We start from the raw sequence: 19,627 nt of genomic DNA, 5'->3' as shown, positions 1-19,627 counted from the left end.
CATCGGAGATTTAGTTTGACGTGCCATTGTACAGTGTTACTATTACGATTCATGATTTGTCCTCGAAACCTGTTTAGGTCTTGCCTGCGCGTGCGCGCGACACATGGACACTGGGACTGGCAGAAACTCGCGATGTGAAAGGCAATACGTCCGAGATCAAGTCTCATTGGTTTTTCTTTGTTCCTCAGGCTGAAGAAAACATGGCGCTCTCTGCGGCCGTTCTTCGGAGATTCCAGAGCCGCCCTCGGGCGTTGCGAAACAATAAAACAACGTGGATACAAGCAAGACAATGCTATTCAAGCTGAAGTCGGGCGTAGCATGTCTGACCTCGGTCGAGCAGTCTGGGTCGGTCAGATCCGATGGGGGTGATAACGGGCGATAAAACCATTAGGTCGGGATTCTTCAGCCCTTGGGCTTCAATTTCCCTTTTCTTCTCCTTTGTGTCTCCCTTCTCTCGTGGTCTTCTTGCGGGTTTCAGACGCGGTTTCGCATGATGTCTCAGATGGCCTAATGCAGCCGAATCGGACCGCTCCTTATAGGCTGAGACCTCTTGCTTGGACTTTGTTTCTTCAAATCATTGCCAACTCGAGTCAACAATTGTTTTGGAAAACTCGACGATGATTGTCTCTCCAAGGCCGTGGTCTTGTCCCTGCCAGAATCTGACAAATTCTCCTTCTGAATCTTCAGAAATTCAGAATTTGTCCGAAGAGATACAGTCAGGTCCCTTGCAGTGATTCAAACCAGACAAGGCTGAAAATCCGCGTAGGGATCTTCGTTGTAGACCAGGTGTTCCTTGGCGTTAGCTCGCCAAATGAACAAATTGAGTAGGAATCTATCAGACTTTTTTGGCCGGGCCACGTTTCAATTAGTAACATTAATCATTACCAGGTTTAATGGAATGACGATCATCATCAACATCTCAGGAAAGAAGTGATCATTTGTGTGCGAGCCGCCGCCGCCGCTTCATTGTGGTTTCGTAATTTGACCAATTTAACATGTTCCCCACTGCTTTCGGTCGCCGTACTCGTACTTTTACCTTATTTTTTACTTTGGGCAGGAGTATCCAAATCCCAAAGAGGATTAAAACATGAGAATAGTGTCGTGGCCTTATGCCGGGGAGGAGGTGATAAAAGTGCATTAATATTATTTTATTATTACTCTCATCTCATCTCACACATCGTCTCTGTCTCTCTCACACTCTTTCCCCACAACCAACGGTCTACGCCGTCCAATTGCCGAAGCGCACCAAGACATCAAACGACACACGCCCGGCACTCACCTCCTTCACTAACACCTACCTACCTACTTCTCGAGCTGCTGTCTGTCCGAGTACATGCATCAACTCCTCCTGCCTCTTTCTGCCACACCAATTCTCCGCCCTTCATCTCTTTTCCGATCCATTCAGGGTGTCTGAATCTGAGAGAGGACAAAAGGAGAAAAAGACACCTGAGCGCCCACACACACGCACACCCCCTACCCCCCCCTGCGCGAACCGCACACAGATGGATCACGGGTGCACAAACCAAGGTAAACCTCCACCATCGAACACCCTCTTTTCTTTTCGCAGTGCATACCTTCCGTGAGGCGCGGTAAGCAAGATTACTGGACTACTGTACGGCGCATTAGAGCTCCCCCGCCTTAGGACCACGCGCATGACCGCTGGGAATGACGAGTGTGGTGTTTTCTGTAAAATTATCTTTCTTTTACTGACGTCTTGTCCGCATTGCTGATTCGGATTGATTGACTCTCAGTTTCTATTACTCTGCAGTTTTTTTGCTTGCGGATTAGATTGCCTTGACTTCGGCCGGTGTGCGGATCACTCCTTTGTTGATGTTTGCCCTTTCATTCTCCATACCCATCACGCACACAACACACACACCCCCCCTGGTCAGCTCATTTTCTGTAGAGAACCACAAGGCTACTGGATCATATTTTTCTTTTTGTTTTCTTGAATGCCTTTGTTGGAGGCTTCTGATTTGTGAGTTTTGTTTGAACGCTACGAAAACGGGATCTGCAAATCTTATGCGCGTCCAAAGAGCTTAGTTTATGTTGCATTTTCGAACATCTCATTGTTTCGCCTCCTGTGTTTCATTTATTGTGCTCAATTCTGCTAGACATCCCCATCAAGTGGGTTTTCCCGAGTGGGTTCCTCTTTTTGTCACGCCGCAGGTCAGCACACACTTTTCCATCTCACACCCACACCGCACACACTGTGCGGAAGGTTTTTTTCGGTGTCTCTGCCTCGCGAGAGGATTCGTGAAGGCGAATCCTGGGGTCTTCACAAACTGTTTTGACTCTGACCTTCTCAGGCGGTGTTAGCCACTTCCCTCGCCTGAGTGAACAGGCAGTGACGACATTCACTCAGCAGAACGGAGGCCTTGAACAAGTATATTATGATCCTTTGTCCGCCTCGATTTTGAGGGGCTTTGAAATAGACAGCACTGGACATATAAACTAGAGCGCCTCGGCCTCATCTGGACCATTGGCAGCAATCGTGATCATTCATTCTATTTCGGTCTAGATTTTTTTTTGGAGCTTCTCAGTTTCCATCTCTCTCTCTCTCTCTAAACCATTTTTTTGAGTATCTCATCTCAATCGTTCTTTTTGCCCACTATGCCTTCCAGCCGCAGGTCCGCCTGGACTACTCTCTTCACGGGCTGCCTTGTGTGGTCATGCTTGACCAGGCGTGCGTCTGCAGATGTCAAGGGCGTCTTTGCACACTACATGGTAGGTCCTTTCCTGCAAAACCCTTACTGCATAGCTACAGCAGAGCAATAATTAACGTTTTCTTTTAGGTCGGTGGCATTACCCAAGACCATGCCAATACAGATATCCAGCAGGCCAAGGCCCTGGGCCTTGATGCCTTTGCACTGAACCTCCAGGCCACGAGCGGAGACTGGTTGACGTCTGCAGTGCAGTCGCTCTTCCAGGCTGCAAACCAGTATAACTTTAAGCTCTTCTTCAGCTTCGACATGGATGCCTTCCAAGACCCATCCCAATTCATTCCTTTCTTCCAGCAATACGTCAACAACAGCGCCTACTACCACTACCAGGGCAAGCCCTTCACCAGTACCTTCTATGGCGGCAACCTTAACTTTGGCGAGTCTTCTCCCAATGCGGGATGGCAGATCCATTACCGCGATGCCCTCCTTGCCGATGGCATTGACACCTACTTTGTTCCATCATTTTGCGACAACTCCAACGGACCCAACAATTTTTTTGAGAATTATCCCGTTGTCGACGGCGTCATGGGCTGGGACAGCGCTTGGGTACCGTCATCTGCCGGAAAAACGAGCGTCAGCGACTCCATTGACAAACAATACATTGCTGGCGCTCGAGCCGCTAACAAGACTTATATGATGCGTATGTTTACCTCCCCTTCTCCCTTTTCCATTGCTGTTTCAAATTCCCAAGAACCCAGGGCTAATTTTTGTTTTTCTCCCTTTAGCTATTTCATCTGTTCAGTTTAAGCACATTGACAGCAACCAAAACTGGTATCTGCGCGGCGAGCTTGCCCTGGCCGAGCGCATGCCCCAGATCCTTGCCGACGGGCCGGACTTTGTCGAGATTCTCACCTGGAACGATTCAGGCGAGAGCCACTACATTGGCAACGCCTGGCCCGAGGCTATCGCAGGAACCCCCATCCCTGCGTACACCGATGGCTACGACCACTCGGGCTGGCAACACTTGATCCCGCCCTTCATTCAGGCCGTCAAGTGCGGCGTCACCGACACAAGCGACATGCTTCCCCTCAACGGTCTCGCCGTCACCGGTGCCTTCTGGTACCGCCCTCTCCTGGGCTCTGCAACCTGCCCGGACGACTCCTTGGGCAAGCCCAGCGGCTGGCAAAACACCGAGGACTCTGTCCTGGTGGCCCTGTTCTCCGCTGAAGCAGGCAACACTGTCAACGTCTACAGCAACGGTGCCCTCATCGGAAGCTACAAGACTGTCCAGGGCCTGAATAAGTGGGATGTCGGCGGTATCCGGGTCGGTACCGCCCCGAAAGTCACCGTCCTCTCCGCGGATGGAAACAACACCTTGACCACCCAGTCTGGCTCGGTCGCAGTGCAGGCCGATACCAACGGGACATGCAACTTCAACTATCAGGTCTTGGGCCTGTAATTTTTTTTTGAGAAGTTGTTGTAGAAGGTCTGAGAAAGAGGAGAGCAAAACAAAAGAGAAGGCGAATGTACATGATCCCTTGTGAGATTCGGTTGAAGAGAGGAAGGTTCCCCGAAACGGGGAACGGTATATACAACATCCATCACCCATATGCACATTTTCAACTTCCTACATATCGAAAGACAAGGACATACGCATTTGCTTTTTATTTTATTTTATCATTTGGTTTTTATTTTTTATTGTTATCTTTGGTCTTTTTGTCTTTTCTTGTCTGGAGTATTCTTTATCTTCTTTTGTTTGTTTGTTTCTGGTGAGGTCTTTTGTCCTTTCGTCTTTTGTCATGTTCAAGTATTTTGTACTCTTGTCGCTTCCCTTTCCTTGTGTTCTTTTCCTAATGTGTCCCATGTCGTAATGTATCTACACGCTGCATTGCACCGGTGTCGGCATCGGTCTGCCGCTTATTGTTTTTGCTTAAATCGCTGCATTATTTTCTGTTTTCCTTATCTCGTTTGCATTATTTCGTTTTGCTTAAACTCGTTACAATTATCAATAGTTGCCTCTCTACCTAGGTAGTTTAATAGATGCTGGTCTCATCTAAATTTTATTTTTACTTATTATCGCTATTATCTTAGTTCTCTATATTTCTTCTATCGACTACCATCTATCTCTTCGGTTGACTATCTTATGTCTCTCTTGCGTATTGTCGGCTACTATCTTATATCTCTCTATTGACTACCTTATGCCGCTTCCACGACTCGATTTCGCTAATATCTTACATCTTTTCAAATACTCAAATTCGCTACTATCGGATTCTTCCAATACTCGAACACGCTGCTTCATGTACGTGCGCTTGAGGACATGTGCAATGTTCACTTGACTTACTTCGTTGACGGTCTATGTTCTATGCTTCTAAAGAGTACGTTGTTCTGCGATAGAAAGTTTGACATTAGACATTCGTTCCTTCCACTTGGGCGTTGCCCTTGACAAAGTAAAGGACAGCATCCCATGTGATGAACGCCTCCCAGGGACTCGTTAGCTACGAAAATGACACCCCTGTCATCTAAGTCACAGGGTCATTTTCTGTTGCTGTTCTGTTCTTGTTGTTCTCGTTGTCGCGACCATGTAAAGACAAAGGACTGAGATACAGGTACCAGGACAAAAATCCTCGTGTAAAACAGAGATAATATCGAGACTTACATGTCCTTTGCTCGAGTCTGACTGCGTTCGTATTGGCTAGTTTTTGCTCTTTCTCTGCTGAACTCATGTGTGTGTAGTCGGGGAGGTTCTCGGCGCAGCGAAATCGAAGTCGTCCGCGCAATACGAGGGTCGTTGTTTGGGATGGGCAAATTCGGTCCGACATCACGAAAAATAAGGTGCAAGGTGCCCGTCCACACCGGTTCCCCAAACTTCGATAACAAAGATAATCTCCCGATCCCAGCGGTTCCGAAATCATACGAATTAGTCTGGGCGGTTCTCGGGCGCAGCAAAGTCGTCGGGCGTGTTCCGAGGGTCGGTGTTTGGCAAGAGCATGTCGAAGTTCGATAACAAAGCAGAATCCCCGATCCCAGCGTTCCGAAGCAATGCTGCGGAGATCGAGGAACGCTGAGTCTTAAAGGGAAACTCGGAGATGAACACTAGAGGCAAACCTGCCAAGAGGCAACTGAACACCTATTACAAATACTGGTTCTGAAACAGTCAGTCCATCCTGTGCCCTCGGTGGCTGGGTCTCGGGGGTTTTGCGGCCCTGGGTCTGGCCCGTTAGAAGTCTCTAGGCCTCGTGGTAGTTCTCGTCTCCTGGTTCTCGGCATTTTCCTCAATTCTTTTCGTTTTTGGATCAGAAACATTGAATCCGTTGGTTTTAGTTCCGGTGCAAGTGCCGGTGCGAATACGTTTCTCGGTCAAATTTCACTTCGGAAAGCAGTTCCGGATATGTATGTTTTACCAGTATGCTGTGTTAGACCGGAGTGTTCCCGGCATGGCGCCTGTGCGCCTGGACTTTTTTTTTTCTCTCCGCGGAGTGTTTCTGCGGCTGCTGCCTGCTCGTACCTAACCCTCGTTTTTCTTTGTGCCGTTTGAAACAAGGTGTTGAGCTTTTCTGTCTCATTTGGCAGGGATGGGTTCTCGACCTTGAGGGTGTGTAGCTTCTACACGTCGATGAGTATTCTGGACCTGGCCTGGCCTGTGCGGCCTATGCGGTCTGAGCAGTTGTTGGCTTAAGACGTTGCGTGAGGTGCAAGTAGATGTTACTCGATTACAAGTTGTCAGTGGTTTCAGGAGACTTTGTCTTGAGGTACGAGATACATGGATTTACGATCTCGTAACTTTCATGTTTTGGATGCTATTCCGGGCATATGGAAAAATCCGTTTATGGTATCTCCTCCGGAAAGGTTTCATCCTCGAGTTTTAAGACATTGACATGGCTCGATTAGGAATCGATATGCGAGAGGCTGTGGTCGTGCAAATCTCGAACGGGAAGCTGGGCGCTGTTCACAAATGTAATTGTCAAGGTCTCTAAACTGGAATTTGGGAATAGAGACAACTGGTATTCTGGGTATCAGAAATTGGCCGAGTGGCTTGTGATGTTTTGACAGGATTTTGTATTGTTCGCTGTGGCAGATCGATGGCGAAGTAACTATATTTAGGCATACATTCGAGCCGCGAGTGTTTTGAAGCACTATAAAACCTGAACATGATTAGCGATATGCTTCACTTTAAATTATTTATTGCAGTCTGCTCAATATTCTCGCTGATTTGGATGGGGTTTCATTTCCTGGGTTTGTGCTATGGTTTGGCTTCTAAAGAAATTGTCAGATTTCATTAGTAGTTTGAAAAATGAATCTCCCAAGACTAAAATAAGATCATGAAATGGATTAACGGCATATGAATATTTATCAACAGAAGCTGTAATAGCTCCGTATGTTGGTGAAGCTTCCATAGCGGATGGTTAGCGCACAGGGTCAACCCTGGGAAGATCGGGGAGTAAATAGTTAAGTTTAGCTAAGGTTAGCGGAATTAGGCGGGCGCCAGGTGCGCCATGGGGTTTATCGCCGCCCGCCTTCGCTTAGATCCGCTGCGGCTGATGAGAGGCGAGCACCTAAGCACTTCAGTTATACTTTGAGCTGCCATAGAAGATTGGTACGCTGCATCAGTACTTCCTTAGTAGCGCTTAGGAATAGTCTATATCCAGACTTCCCACGAATCATCCCAACGTCATCGATTCACCAGCCAACAACCCCCTCATGGAACCAGGGAAACCTTGAGCTATTCATCTTCATCCGTGGCTCTTTGCCGTCGGGTTCCATGTCCGGATGATCTGCTACTCACCATATTTCTCGTCTCTCATTTCGCTCCACCAGTGCCTCAACAAAGTAATCATAATGTCATGACTTGGTGGTCAGTGCAGCCTCCATCGGACCCCTAACCAATTCTTGCCTACTGCTGAGCGATGGCTAATGACGATTAGAACTGTTATGCTGCTTTTGTACGACAAGGATTTTCTCATGAAATGGAATCCACCCTCCATCACCCCTCGAATCTCCCGGAAATGGAATCGGCACTTTCCCCCCACCGGAATATTTTGCACTGAGAGCCGACTAGATGCTCTGCATTGCCCTGGTGGAGTGAAGGAGTGCAGCCGCTCGAACCGATTATTGGAGGTAAGATGACTCTGGACATTCAGGTATAGCCTGCACATGCTGGCGTCATCTTTTTGTCCAGCTCGAGCTTTACTCTTAGGATGACTTGGATGAGCTCCGTCTCACTTGGTTGCCACGCAATCAATCCTAATGTGGCCATTGCTTTTCCCAATGAGACGTGGTCAAGTCTCTGGGAAGCATTCGCAAGCATTGGCACTGGCTTGGATGCTTTGGGGAGGTCCTATATAGCCTGCTGTCCCCGCACTGCCTATAACTTGACCTCTGACAGTTTGAATTGAATTGAGTTGAATCGCAACAGGACTGACAGAGGACGGGCTTTAATTGACTTGAGATTGTTATCTGGGTGAACAACATCTGAGAGACACTTGTCACAATGTTGGCGAGAATCGCACTCGCGGCTGCCCTCTTGGGCGTCGCGGTTGATGCCTTGCCTGCTCCTCAGGCTGTTTCTTCTCCACATATATCCGGCCCAACTAATATAACCATGCCTGGAATACCTGGAACAGGAATGCCTGGAACAGGAATGCCAACGGCAACTGCCTCAGCCATGTCGAACATGACCATGGCCAATGCGAGTGTTCCTGTGCAATACACCTCAGCAGTCTCACCGCCACCAGTGGTCAGCAGCCAGTTGACCGAGGCATCTCACGGCTCATTTACAGGACGGGCGACCACCACCGGTGCTCTGTCATTGAGCGTACAAGCACAGTCTATTCCCGCTCTCCCTCCAAGTCCTGCTGAGACGAACGGTTATCCTAGCGACGGACAATTGCATGAGCCTGAGCCTGCCCCGTTTACCCCAGCTGGTGGTGAGGGAACAAATGGATCGGAGCCGGTGTACCGAGTGCAAAGTGATTTTGATTTCGAATCAATTGTATGACGCCTGCCCCATAGGTGTAGCCGGTGATTATCTAACTTTTATTCTGTACTAGGCTCTCGGTCTCTATCAGGAGTACATTGAACTAGACGTTTTCCACAATGGCTTGGCGATGTTCTCTGCTGCGGATTTTCAAGCTGCGGGCTTGACCGCCGAAGACCGCTTCTTGATCGAGTTCATGGCTGACCAAGAGGTCGGCCATGCCACCCTCCTTACCAACATTCTCGGACCTCAGGCAGCGCCCAAGCAATGCACTTATAACTACCCCTTCCAAACGGTGCGCGAGTTTGTCGACTTTAATCAGAAGTTGACTCGTGTTGGCGAGAGTGGTGTGTACGGCTTCCTCAACCACCTGGACTCTCGTCCTGTCGGCCAGCTGCTCCTTCAATCTATCAGTACCGAGGCCCGCCAGCAGATGATCTTCCGTCAGTTCGATGGGCTTTTCCCAATGCCTGTGTGGTTTGAAGTTGGAATTCCTCAGAGCTGGGCTTGGACCTTGATCGCACCATATATCAGTAGCTGTCCACAAAACCAGACCCGTCTGGCTTGGCAGAACTATCCGGCTCTGCATGTCATCAACCAGCCCAACGCCGCTCGCACCAATGCGAACCAAACCGGCTCCAATGAAACCCAGGGCTTTTCCATTGAGGCCCCTCTCAACGACGCAATTGTTCCTAGTTCCAGCCTTTGTGTCAACGCTACCGGCGTGGGCTCGAATTGCAATCCGGCAATTACGCACAATCGCTCCATTCCGTTGTCGTACCCCGGCCGATTGGTTCAATTGCAGTGGGACGCCCCCGGGCAGCTCGTCGGCCCGAACAACAGTTATGTCACTTCGACCAGTGCTGGTGCACCTTCGTGGGTCGCCTGGGTCAACCAATTGGTATGTTTACCTTTGTCGCAGCTGGATAATTTATGTTTCTGCCCTCGCTCTGTTTGTCCCAATAATAGACAATCACTTTTTGAGGATCAAAAAACAACAATTGGTCGATTGGTCTAGTGGTATGATTCTCGCTTAGGGAGTCGGAGCGCGAGTTCCTTCTCAAAAACCTAAGTACAATTTGCGAGAGGTCCCGGGTTCGATCCCCGGATCGACCCAATTCGTTATCATTTTTTTTGCTTTTTATCATTTATGCCACCGCCTCTCCTCTCTCTCTGTGCCTCTTCTATGTTTTCAAAAACTTCTTTCTCCTCATTTATCATGCATTTTGATTGCACTTCAATTTGAGATTAGCGACTAACATCTCTCAGAATGTGACATACTCCAAATTGACGCTCACCGGAAACAATACCGGCACGACTATCCAGCCCAATGTCTCCACGTTCGAGAACAATCCAATGGTGCGTTTTCCGTTTCTTGATTGCATAACAAATGAAAGATACTAATTCCTCTATTCTAGATCAACGGCACTGTTTTCATCGCTCTCGTGGACACTCCGCTCGCCTTGAGCCCGTTCAACCTCAGCCAGATCAATCCTCATGTTGCGGCTTTGACTTTGTACCAGGCTGGTTAATCATGTCCCTTGTCGTCACGTTCATTTGGTAAAATGGTACAATGAGAGGGAATGAGAATGGTTTTCTTATACTTCCTTTTCTCTTTCGGTACAATGGTAGGAAAAGCGCCTGATTCAGTTTTGACTTTATCAAAGGTCGGATACTATGTCGAGGAGTATCCTATTTCGGATGACAATTGGCGTTCACTGATTTTCCATGTGTATATTGTAATGGTGATATAATGGTAATAATAACGGAGTTACTTGACTAAATTTCCTTATCTCGTTCTAGAAGCACGAATGAATCAAGAAACGCGAAGAAGAGTCAAGAATGCATAAAATTAGGTGATTAGTATTAAAATCGGAAAAAAAAAAAAAAAAAAAAAAAAAAGAAGGCTTGCTCATATGGCGTGCAGACTAGAAAAGCCCAAGTGGTAGGGGGGTATTATGGTGGACGAACATTATGGAGTATGGCAATAGCCAAATAGAGTGTAGGGGTATTATTAAGGCTTCTGAATCATAAGTGCTTGCTCAGCGCCGGTGCACACGAGTATGAAATTCAAAAGGAAGGGAGAAAAAGGAAGGAGGGAGAAAAAAAAAGAGAAATCAGAAAGTGAAAGAAGCGCCTCTCTCGAAGGGCATTCGAGAGAGAATCAGAAGAACAGCTGGCTCCAACTTGGCTAGGACGGCCTAGCCGGGGGGGGGGGGGCCGGGGGCTGGTGCTGCAAGATCCCAAGTTCCAAAGTTAAGAGGACGATGTGCCGGTAGGTGCCGGGACAGAAGGGGCGCCGGGTGCCGCAGCGGCAGCGTCAGTAGTGGTGGTAGCCGCAGTGGCTTCATCGCCGGCCGCAGTCTCCTTTCCGCTAGCCGCAGCGGTGGTGGAGGAGGGTGGTTCAGGAGCAGTGGCCGCCTGCTTGGTTGGCTCCAACTTGACCGTCTCGCCCAATTCCTTGAGCTCGGGTCCTTTACCACCGTACGCTTTGGGCACGTTGCTACCGAGCTCATTGACAAGATATTCTCCATAACTGAGGACGGTGAACTTGCGCACGGTCTCCTTGGCGAGGACGAGCTTGACGGCGCCAAAGACCCAGCCCATCACGACAGGAACATTGACAAAGAACTTGCGGCTCAAAGTCTCGGGGTAGTGCGCCTGGAAGATTTCAATCGTCTTCTTGGATGCGGCTTTGATATTGGGGTCCATGCGCAAGAACTTGACTGAGAGGTAGTCGTGGATTTGCATAATGGTGTACGGGTCTGCTCCGGCACCGTGGTCGGGAATAGAAGTAGTAGCGGACGAGAGATTGAGCTGTGCAATGGAACGCTCCATGAGGGCAACGCGCCAGCGGAGAAAGCTATTTGGGGAGTTGAAGCGTCAGTATTGTTTTACGTGGAGCGTGACGGTCGAGAGGGCGATGGTGAATTGGCGGAAACCGGGAATCAGGAGGAAGGATGTTTCGTAGGGAAAAACAAATTTACAAACAATTAAGAGGAATATGACATACCCGTTCAAGTCTCCAAAGGTAGCCTTGTGGTCCTTGACTGCGCCGTAAATGTTCCAAGTCACCACTTCTTTACTGTGCCCTGCGTTTTCGTCATCATTGTCAGTTAAATCGCTCTCTCTAGACTCCGAATGCCCTATTGAACTGTATCCATTTGGTATGAAACCAGACACAACACATGCCCAGGGCCCACACCAAAAGACAGCAGCAGCAAAACGTGCCACGTACCTTTGCCATCAGCACTCGGGACACCATCTAAGACTGTAATATATCCCAATCCTCCAAATCTCTCCTCATCAAAAACCTCATCCTTTGCCTTGAGAGGCTGGAACTCCTTGCGCCACTTCAGCGTACTAAACAACTGAGATGAAGCCTTGTCCACGTCGTTCGAGTTGGCGCGGAGGAACTTTTGCAGAATGAGGTTCGTGCTGAATGGAGTCGGCTCTTCAGCGGAGAGCGTGACACCATACACTTCAGCATAGTCGGCCTCCTTCAAGAGCTTGGGCAATTTCGACTGCAAATCTTTGAGCGGATGCGAGGCGGCAAGTTCAGGCCAGACTGGACCGGTAGTGTTCGAAGCAGCCGTGGTAGGTGCGTTAGTAGGGACAGCGGGAGCTTGTTGTTGTTGCTGCTGCTGGGTGGTGGTGGTAGCAGTCGTGCTTGCAGTCTGTGCAGGTTCCGGTGGAGCAGGTGTAGCTTGCTGAGCGACATCTGCACCTGCGGCAGTAGTATTGGTAGTAGCTACGGGTGCCTCAGACGGGGTGGGAGCTGTGGGGGAAGTCGTGGTAGGAGTTGGCTGAACGCCTGGTTCAGTGGAGGTGGGTACTGGTTCAGCCATTTTCTGACCTCTCGAAATTTCGATGCGGATAGTTCAATGACAAAAGATGTAGAAGATACTCAAGGATAAAGACCAAAGAGATGTGAAGATGAAAGTTAACAGCGTGTTCGACAACCAATGGCAGATTGACTTGTGGGTGTTGTGTTTTGGGCGTGGGAATCTGCCGGAGTAGTCCGTAACAGCGCGGGAACTTTTTAAGGTTTCAACCGTTGTGATGGCCCCCCCTGGTTGATCGAGCGAATCCTATTCATTTATACACTCGCTACAAGTCATCTTATCAATCACCCTCCCTATCGAATCATATCTGACCACCCCTCTCATGAGCATAACTCGATATTATTAGGCACAATACAAACGTGTTTGAAATTTCAAGAGATCAATTAGGACTATCTATAATTAAGGGACTATCATAGCAAATTGCAATGCGATTGCGAGAACGGAAGAAAGGAAAGTGAAAAAGGCCATTTGGCATGTCTAGCTCATCAGAAATTTACATCCTAAACGCCGCCTAGAAAAAAGAATATTGAAACAATCAAGCTTTGATATCTTCGCTCAAGCAGCAGCAGCCTTAGCAAGCTCTGCCTTGTTATCCTCATACTTGTCCCAGTTGGCCAGAACCTGGCCAATCTTGGGCGAATTTGTCAACCGGTACACATCCTCAAAGTACTCCTTCGTGATCTGGAACGGCCGTGCAGTCACGTTAGGAATGTACTTGCCAACGAGCTTGCTAGGATCAATGCTCGTCCGGTTGATCTTCTTGAGCAAGAAGCTACGGAACGGCTTGACACCAGAGCGCAGGAAAGTGCTGTGGAATGGCACATCGATACCCCGCAGAGGGATAGTAGCAAAGCCACGCTGAAGCTCGATGGGCTGGGGCTTGGTAGCAGTCTGCTTGGCACACTCGCGAATGATCTCGACGAGGTGAGCTTTGACGTCGTCAAGCGACATGGTCTGCATGAGAGCCTGAATGTCAATCTTCTGGGCCTTGAGGTAGTTGAGGACATTGGTCAGGCAATCAAGGGCGCGGAGCTAGAAAAGGAATGACTCGTTAGCTTTATTTGCGTTACAAAATCAAAGGACCTTGGAAGTTGGGAAAAACTTACATCGCCGGCGCAGACGTATTGCATGTTGGCAACGTTGTAGTTGACAATTTCTAGGAGCCACTTGGTCTCCTCAGAAATGTTTTCAACAACATACTGCAACGCCTGTTCGTTGAAGGTCTTGGAGATACGGCTTGGGTTGACAGCAGCCATGGAGTAGTTGGAGCGACCTTGCTCGTCACGCTCGACGGCGACCTGCATTGTCAGACCACGGTAGAACACAACCGAGACCAAGCTCTCAATCGGCATGACCTCGGCCAGCGCGGCAAGGGCAGAGTACTCTCCGAGAGAGTGACCAGCAAAGCTGCTGTCACGCTGGACAAGCCCCTTGTAGCGCATGTCCTCAAAGGCAGCCTTCTCCATGAGAGTCAAGGCAGGCTGCGTAAATTGAGTAGCGGATAGCAGACCAGAGGGCGACCGGTAAGTGTATGAAGTGGTGGTCTCGTCAATCTCCTTGAAGATCTTTTCCGACTTGATCGAACCATCGGCAGAGACGGTCTCGAAGGTCATGGAGATGTAGTTCTGACGGATGGCCTTTCCACGAGGACCGCCAAAGTAGATGGTGAGCTCTTTGGGATTGTTCTTGACAATATTGACAATGGAGAAACCATAGTTGTCCATAAAGTGCTTGTCGGCCCGGTCCCAGACCTCCTTGGCAACAGGGCTGTTGGCGTACAGTTCCATACCCATACCTTGCTCTTGCGAGCCCTGACCGGTGAAGACGTAGGAAGAGACGGGCTGCTCGACCTCGGCCTCACCTACGAGCACCTTGTCCTCGGTCTCCTTGTTGCTGGCCTCAATCTTGATGATCTTGCGACCAGCAACCATGCCAACGTGTTCGAGCTTGACGTTAATGTTGTCGTTGGGCAAGACCATGCCAACGAGCGAGCAGTGGAAGCTTCGCACGCGGCCAATGTTGTTCTCGGCCGCCCATGTTTCCACTAAGCTGCGAACAGCAGCGCTCGAGTACATACCGTGAGTAATGGTGCCCGGAAGGTTGGCATAGTTGGCGAACACACGAGAGACATGGATAGGATTGTAGTCACCAGATACCTTGGCGTACGTCTCGTTGCTGGCGGGGGCCTTGAGAGCCAAGGGAGTCTTGCCGCTCAGTGGGATGGGGTTCTCAAAGTTGACGGGTTGCTCGATAGAAGAACCGTTGCGCTGGAGATAGTCAATGACAGGGTTGCCGTGCGAGTCGCCCGCAGAATAGTCGACTGAGGCGATCTGGATGACCTCCTTAGTGGGCAATTCCAAAAGGACCTGACCAACCGTCTCGACGTTGCTGAAGACTGTCTCGTTCTTGAAGCGGACCAAGCTTTCAAGACGGAAAGTCAGGGTCTTGTCGAGAAGGTCAATAGAGGGATCATCGAGATGAAACCATTCCTTGGATCGAAGCACGGCAACGTCCTTGGCAGAGCGAAGATGGACCTCCATAGGCGTCTCAGTCTTGCGCTGGAAAGTGTTCTCGAAATCAGTGTAGGTGCCGCGGTACAGAAATTGGCTGGTGACCTCCATGATTGGCTTGCCGTCACGTGTAATGGTACCGCAAACCTCAACCAGCTTACCAGAGGCCTGGTTTATGACAGCGTTGACCTGAGCGTTGGTGTCCAAGACGTCGCCCTTCTTCAGGGGCTCGGCGCCTGGAAGCATGCGGAAGCCATTTGACAAATGGACGAGCTTAAGCAGGTCGCCATCAATGGCCTTGGGGAAGATGGGCTTGGTGATGGCCTTCCATCCAACAACGATGGCGAAGTCCATGGGCGCGAACACTTCCTTGCCAGGACGGTCAACGAAGCTTTCGCCAGTGTTGCCAACGGCGTGAACAAAGTCACCAATGGCCTGTCCGGTGATGGTGGCACGGCCACCCTCGAAGGTGCTAGTGACCGGGGTGTCGAAAGGCACAGACTCGTCGCCGAACCACACGCGATAGTAGAACTCCTTGATACGATCGTTGCGGTCTTCCATGACCTCGCGGATAGGAGCATAGCCAGTCTCGGGGTGGTAGGTGAATCGGAAAGGAAGAGCGACAGGTTTGCCGAGGGCGGTGCGGTGCTCAATCATATTGACAACAATCTCCTTGTCGCTGTTAAGACTGACGCCAAGGGTCTGGACGTAGAGACCGGAGCTGGCAAGCTCCTTGACGCTGATGACAGTCCGGGCTGGCTCGTTCGGGTGGGCGATTTCGACGACCATACCGTGGCTAGGAGCAAAAATGCGTCTCATCGGGTTGGTCTGGAACTTTTGGCCTTGAAGGAAGACATCTGCAGTAAACAAAGCGTGTCTCCACGAGTAGCTACGACCAGCCAAGACTTGCAGCCAGGGCTCGAGTTCGGGCAGGGCCGCGGCAGGAGAGCTAGACAAGCGGTAGACGGCCTTGGTGCCATCGTCAGAAGCGGTAAGACCCTCGACATTGAGCTCGTCGCTGGCTTCCAAGAGCTTGCCACCAAAGTACTCAACAACGGGGACGGCAGACTCATCGCCGCCATACACATCCTTAATCAGACCCTGAATGTGAGCCTTGTGGATGTTGCCCAAGATGTCACCGATTGGCTCATCGACGATCTTGGAGTATCGGACAGCCATGGGGCCTTGAAGGATACAAGTCCTTCCGACGTCCTGGTCGACGACCGCCTGCAGATCCTCAGATTGCCAAAGCGAGTCCTTCTTGAACCAATATTCAAAATTCTCGTCCAAGGAGGGGACGAATGGAACTGGCTTCTGTCCGCGACGCTGGCACAGCAAGAGGAAATGGTGCACATCCTGTGCGTTGATAATCTGAGTGTCGGCCTCGGGATAAGCCTCAACGACGCGCTCAATGACCTTGAAGGGCTCATTGAGATCAGAGTAACTTTGCAGGACAGAGGCCTGGCCAGCTTTTCCGACGAAACGCTCCTCGACACGGCGAATAAAGTCGCCCGCGAGACGAAGGAGCGAGACATCAATCCAGCGGGACTCGTGCTTGACGTACATGAGCTCGACCATGCGGCGGACGACCTCACCGTAGGTCATGTCCTCAAGATCCACCGACTCGCCGGCCTTGTTGCGACCGAACCAGACTTTCTGGAAGTCATCGTTGAGCTTCTTGATGATGTACTCTCTCTGCTTCTTGAGCTCCGGAACGCGCTTAGCACGGTCCAAGCTGAAGATCTTCTGGTCCATCTCAGCCCAGAATTTGACACCACGGGTGGCCAGCTTGTGAATAGGCTCGCCCATCTCGGATCGAACAGTGATGACTCCTCCGGCGGGGCCCTTGTAAGTCTTCTCCCACTGGCTGTCGTCGACACCAGGCGCATCGACAATCGCCTGCTTGGCGGCCGGCGAGGTGTGACACTCCTTGGCAACCATGCAGCGACTACCAAACATGCATCCGTCGAAGGGCATGGGCGGGTAACCAAACTTGGCTGACCAGGCACCGGTCAGGTACGGGTAGGTGTCCTCGGAGCCACCGAAACCACTACCGGCAACCAACACGATGTTGTCGCATCTCCGAAGACGGCTGTACATTTGGACAATGGGCTGGTGGAAATCCTCGAAGGAGTGGTGACCACCGCCACGACCACCAGTCCACTGCAGGATAACTGGGAACATGGGGTTGGCCTTGGCAATGTTGACCACCTGTTGAATTGCGTCCATGGAGCCAGGCTTGAATGCAATATGCTTGATTCCGAGCGTCTCAATGTACTCATTTGCGACCTCAATCGATGGCACACCAGCGCCAATGGTCAGACCCTCAATAGGAATGCCCTTGGCACGGAGCTGGCCAAGGAGGGGTATCTGCCAGGCCATGGCGGCGGGGTTGACGTAGATAAGGTTGACAGTAATACCACGACCAGCAGGAACCGCCTTCTCAATCTTCTCGAGAGCCGCCGTCATCATGCCAGGAGTGAAATAACCACCACCGGCCAATTCAATGTGGTAGCCCGCGTTCATCGTCGAGGCGACAAACTCCCACGGGACTGTGGAAGGTGTCATACCAGCAACCATAAGAGGAGGCACACCCAACAAACGGCTCATCTTGGTGTCAACAAAGGTCTGACCAACTGAGGTCTTCACAAGGCGGGGACCATTGTCCTTGACCCAGTCCACGGCGTATTTGACAGCATGCTGCTCATCACGATCAAAGAGCTCGGGTTTGTAGCCAACTTCGACGTTGGTGCCATCTATGGCGCCAGCCAAGATGACACGAACTCCAGTGCCGTCCTTGTTGCGGTTGGTGAGGACGCCAAGACCAGAGATACCGCCAGGGCCGAGGTCGAGAATGTGGGTCGCTTGGGGAAAGACGGTAGCCGTCTCCCAGTTGACTGTCTCCCGGGTGATCATTCGGACCAAGGTCGGCACAATATTGGCATCACCATGCTCACGGAGGTCCTTGCCAGTGTTGGTGTCGAAAACAGCGATACCCAGGCTCTTGCCGCTCAGGTGAATTTTGCTGAGGTCCTCCTCAATGTGCTTGTGAGCCTCGGCGAGGTAGGGGCTATGGAAGGGAGCGGTGATAGGGAGGAAACGGTTGACGAAGCGAATCTTGCGCTCGGTGTGGGGAATGCGGTTCTGATCTAGACCCGTGGGGGCCTTGACTTTGCGAAGGCGCAGATTTAGACCATAGAGCGAAATCGGGGGACCGGTAACAACGAAGTTCCGGGCGCTGTTAACCAACGAGATGGCGATGTGACGCTCCTTGGGCAAGTGGTGGTTGGTGGCATCGATGTGCTCCTGAACCGCAGAGCGAGGAAGGTCGCGAATGGACAACATGGGAGTGGGAACGCCCTCACCGCCATCGATGGAGTCCTGCAACACCGAGGGCGCGAGAGAGGTCTGCGGGTAAGCCTGCTGGCTCCGCGAGCCGATCCAGAAGAGCATCGTCAGCGCATCGGTGGCAGCCTTTTCAAAAGAGTCCCAGTCGTCGGCGCTGGCAATGGCAGCCGCGGTCACGACGCCCTGGGAGTGACCAGTGGTACCGCTGATGCGCTCGCGCAGCTCACCCGGGGTCTCGCCGAGGACCTTGCAGAGTACAACATAATGGGACAATTGCACCAAACCGATCAAGGGCAAACTGACAGGGGCGGAGACTAGGTAGTCTATATCGGGCTGGCTATCATGGTCGTGCAACCAGCGCACGACGTCAAGACCTTTTGAGTAGAGCTTCTCGGCGCGGGGATCACGCGAGAGACTCTTGAGATGAGCGGCTGAAGCGGAGATGAACTCGCCGACGAAGGAAGGGTAGGTAGTGTAGAGTTGATGAAGCTCATCAAAGTACTCCTCAATGTTACCCTGACCACCGAAGACGGTGTAGATCTTGGCGTTGCCTTCTCCAGCAGCCCGGAAAAGCGCAGACTCGTGGGGCCGAATGGGCCTGCTTGCGGCATCGCGGGCCGCATAGTAAGCTTGGACGACAACCAGCTTCTTCTGCTCAATACCGGGAAGAGCGGAGGCGACCGCGTGCACCTCATTTCCTCGCAAGAAGCCGCGCTCAAACTCGGTCAGGACGAGTTTCAAGACCTCCTCGTATGATCCTTGCGCGTCATCCTCGCCGGCCTCAACTTCCTTGGCAACGAAACCAAGGTACCGGGCGACCAATTCGGGCACAGACGAAGGCTCATCATCTTGGGCGAGCTCGTCTGTCGGTTCGGGAAGTGTAGCGATAAAGTTATCCTTAAGCTGAGAAGCGGAGAAGTGGAGGACGGTAGGAACGAGGAAAGAGTGTTCGAGCGACCCGTGAGTGAGGGTGAGAGGACGCAATGAAGCAGAGGAGCGGGGGGTCGAAACGCCCGTAACTGGGCCTGAGGAAGGACCTCCGTACATGATGGAGAATGACTGAGGATAGAAAAAATTGCAACTATGATATTCCGGTTCTCAACGCCGGATCTGCCAGTTCAAATCAGCTTTGAATCCCTCAATTGCATTCGAAAATCTAGCTGATGAAACGATCAACACAGTGATGGCAAGCCCGGGAGCAGAGCTTTCACGAAGCTATATCTTTTGCGGCATGATCGAATTGTGCAAAATGCACTTACCGTGAGAAACCCAAGCTTTCTATGCCGC

General features: G+C 50.9%; 4 protein-coding genes and 1 non-coding gene across 5 annotated transcripts; 3 read left to right on the top strand and 2 right to left on the bottom strand.

Moving 5' to 3' along the window:
- Window positions 1-2,813: 2,813 nt before the first annotated feature.
- Window positions 2,814-4,122, top strand: L228DRAFT_212374 (glycoside hydrolase family 71 protein; the record flags this gene model as incomplete). Its single annotated transcript, XM_018329940.1, has 2 exons — window positions 2,814-3,363; window positions 3,449-4,122. Coding segments are annotated over 2 exons (1,224 nt in total), but the record flags the coding sequence as incomplete, so codon positions are not given.
- Window positions 4,123-8,340: 4,218 nt separating this feature from the next.
- Window positions 8,341-10,169, top strand: L228DRAFT_253681 (protein rds1; the record flags this gene model as incomplete). Its single annotated transcript, XM_018333763.1, has 4 exons — window positions 8,341-8,652; window positions 8,711-9,538; window positions 9,907-9,996; window positions 10,056-10,169. 4 exons carry the CDS (start codon window positions 8,341-8,343, stop codon window positions 10,167-10,169), a joined length of 1,344 nt encoding a protein of 447 aa, XP_018186751.1.
- Window positions 9,641-9,753, top strand: L228DRAFT_t102. The gene has a single exon. It is a non-coding gene; the product is annotated as a tRNA-Pro (tRNA).
- Window positions 10,170-10,844: 675 nt separating the features above from the next.
- Window positions 10,845-12,654, bottom strand: L228DRAFT_262242 (CRAL/TRIO domain-containing protein). Its single transcript, XM_018334399.1, has 3 exons — window positions 11,876-12,654; window positions 11,651-11,729; window positions 10,845-11,500 (listed from the first exon to the last, which is right to left on the bottom strand). Exons 1-3 carry the CDS (start codon window positions 12,483-12,485, stop codon window positions 10,894-10,896), a joined length of 1,296 nt encoding a protein of 431 aa, XP_018186750.1. The 5' UTR covers window positions 12,486-12,654; the 3' UTR covers window positions 10,845-10,893.
- Window positions 12,655-13,037: 383 nt separating this feature from the next.
- On the bottom strand, window positions 13,038-19,387 carry L228DRAFT_269589 (fatty acid synthase subunit beta dehydratase; the record flags this gene model as incomplete). Its single annotated transcript, XM_018335293.1, has 2 exons — window positions 13,038-13,514; window positions 13,589-19,387. The coding sequence occupies 2 exons, from the start codon at window positions 19,385-19,387 to the stop codon at window positions 13,038-13,040; spliced, it is 6,276 nt and encodes a 2,091-aa protein (XP_018186749.1).
- Between the last annotated feature and the right edge of the window lie 240 nt (window positions 19,388-19,627).

Source organism: Xylona heveae, assembly GCF_001619985.1.
Source record: "Xylona heveae TC161 unplaced genomic scaffold L228scaffold_8, whole genome shotgun sequence".
NCBI lineage: Eukaryota > Fungi > Ascomycota > Xylonomycetes > Xylonales > Xylonaceae > Xylona > Xylona heveae.
The sequence above is the reverse complement of the archived record's forward strand: the minus strand, read 5'-3'. Positions and strand labels throughout refer to the sequence as shown.

What these genes read in the sequence shown, in the direction of transcription:
- L228DRAFT_262242 (XM_018334399.1), bottom strand. Translation starts at nt 12,485, where the DNA reads ATGGCTGAACCAGTACCCACCTCCACTGAACCAGGCGTTCAGCCAACT. An exon ending in CCCGAGTGCTGATGGCAAAG is followed by an intron (nt 11,730 to 11,875) that starts GTACGTGGCACG and finishes ACGAAAACGCAG; the next exon opens with GGCACAGTAAAGAAGTGGTG. An exon ending in ACCTTTGGAGACTTGAACGG is followed by an intron (nt 11,501 to 11,650) that starts GTATGTCATATT and finishes CTCCCCAAATAG; the next exon opens with CTTTCTCCGCTGGCGCGTTG.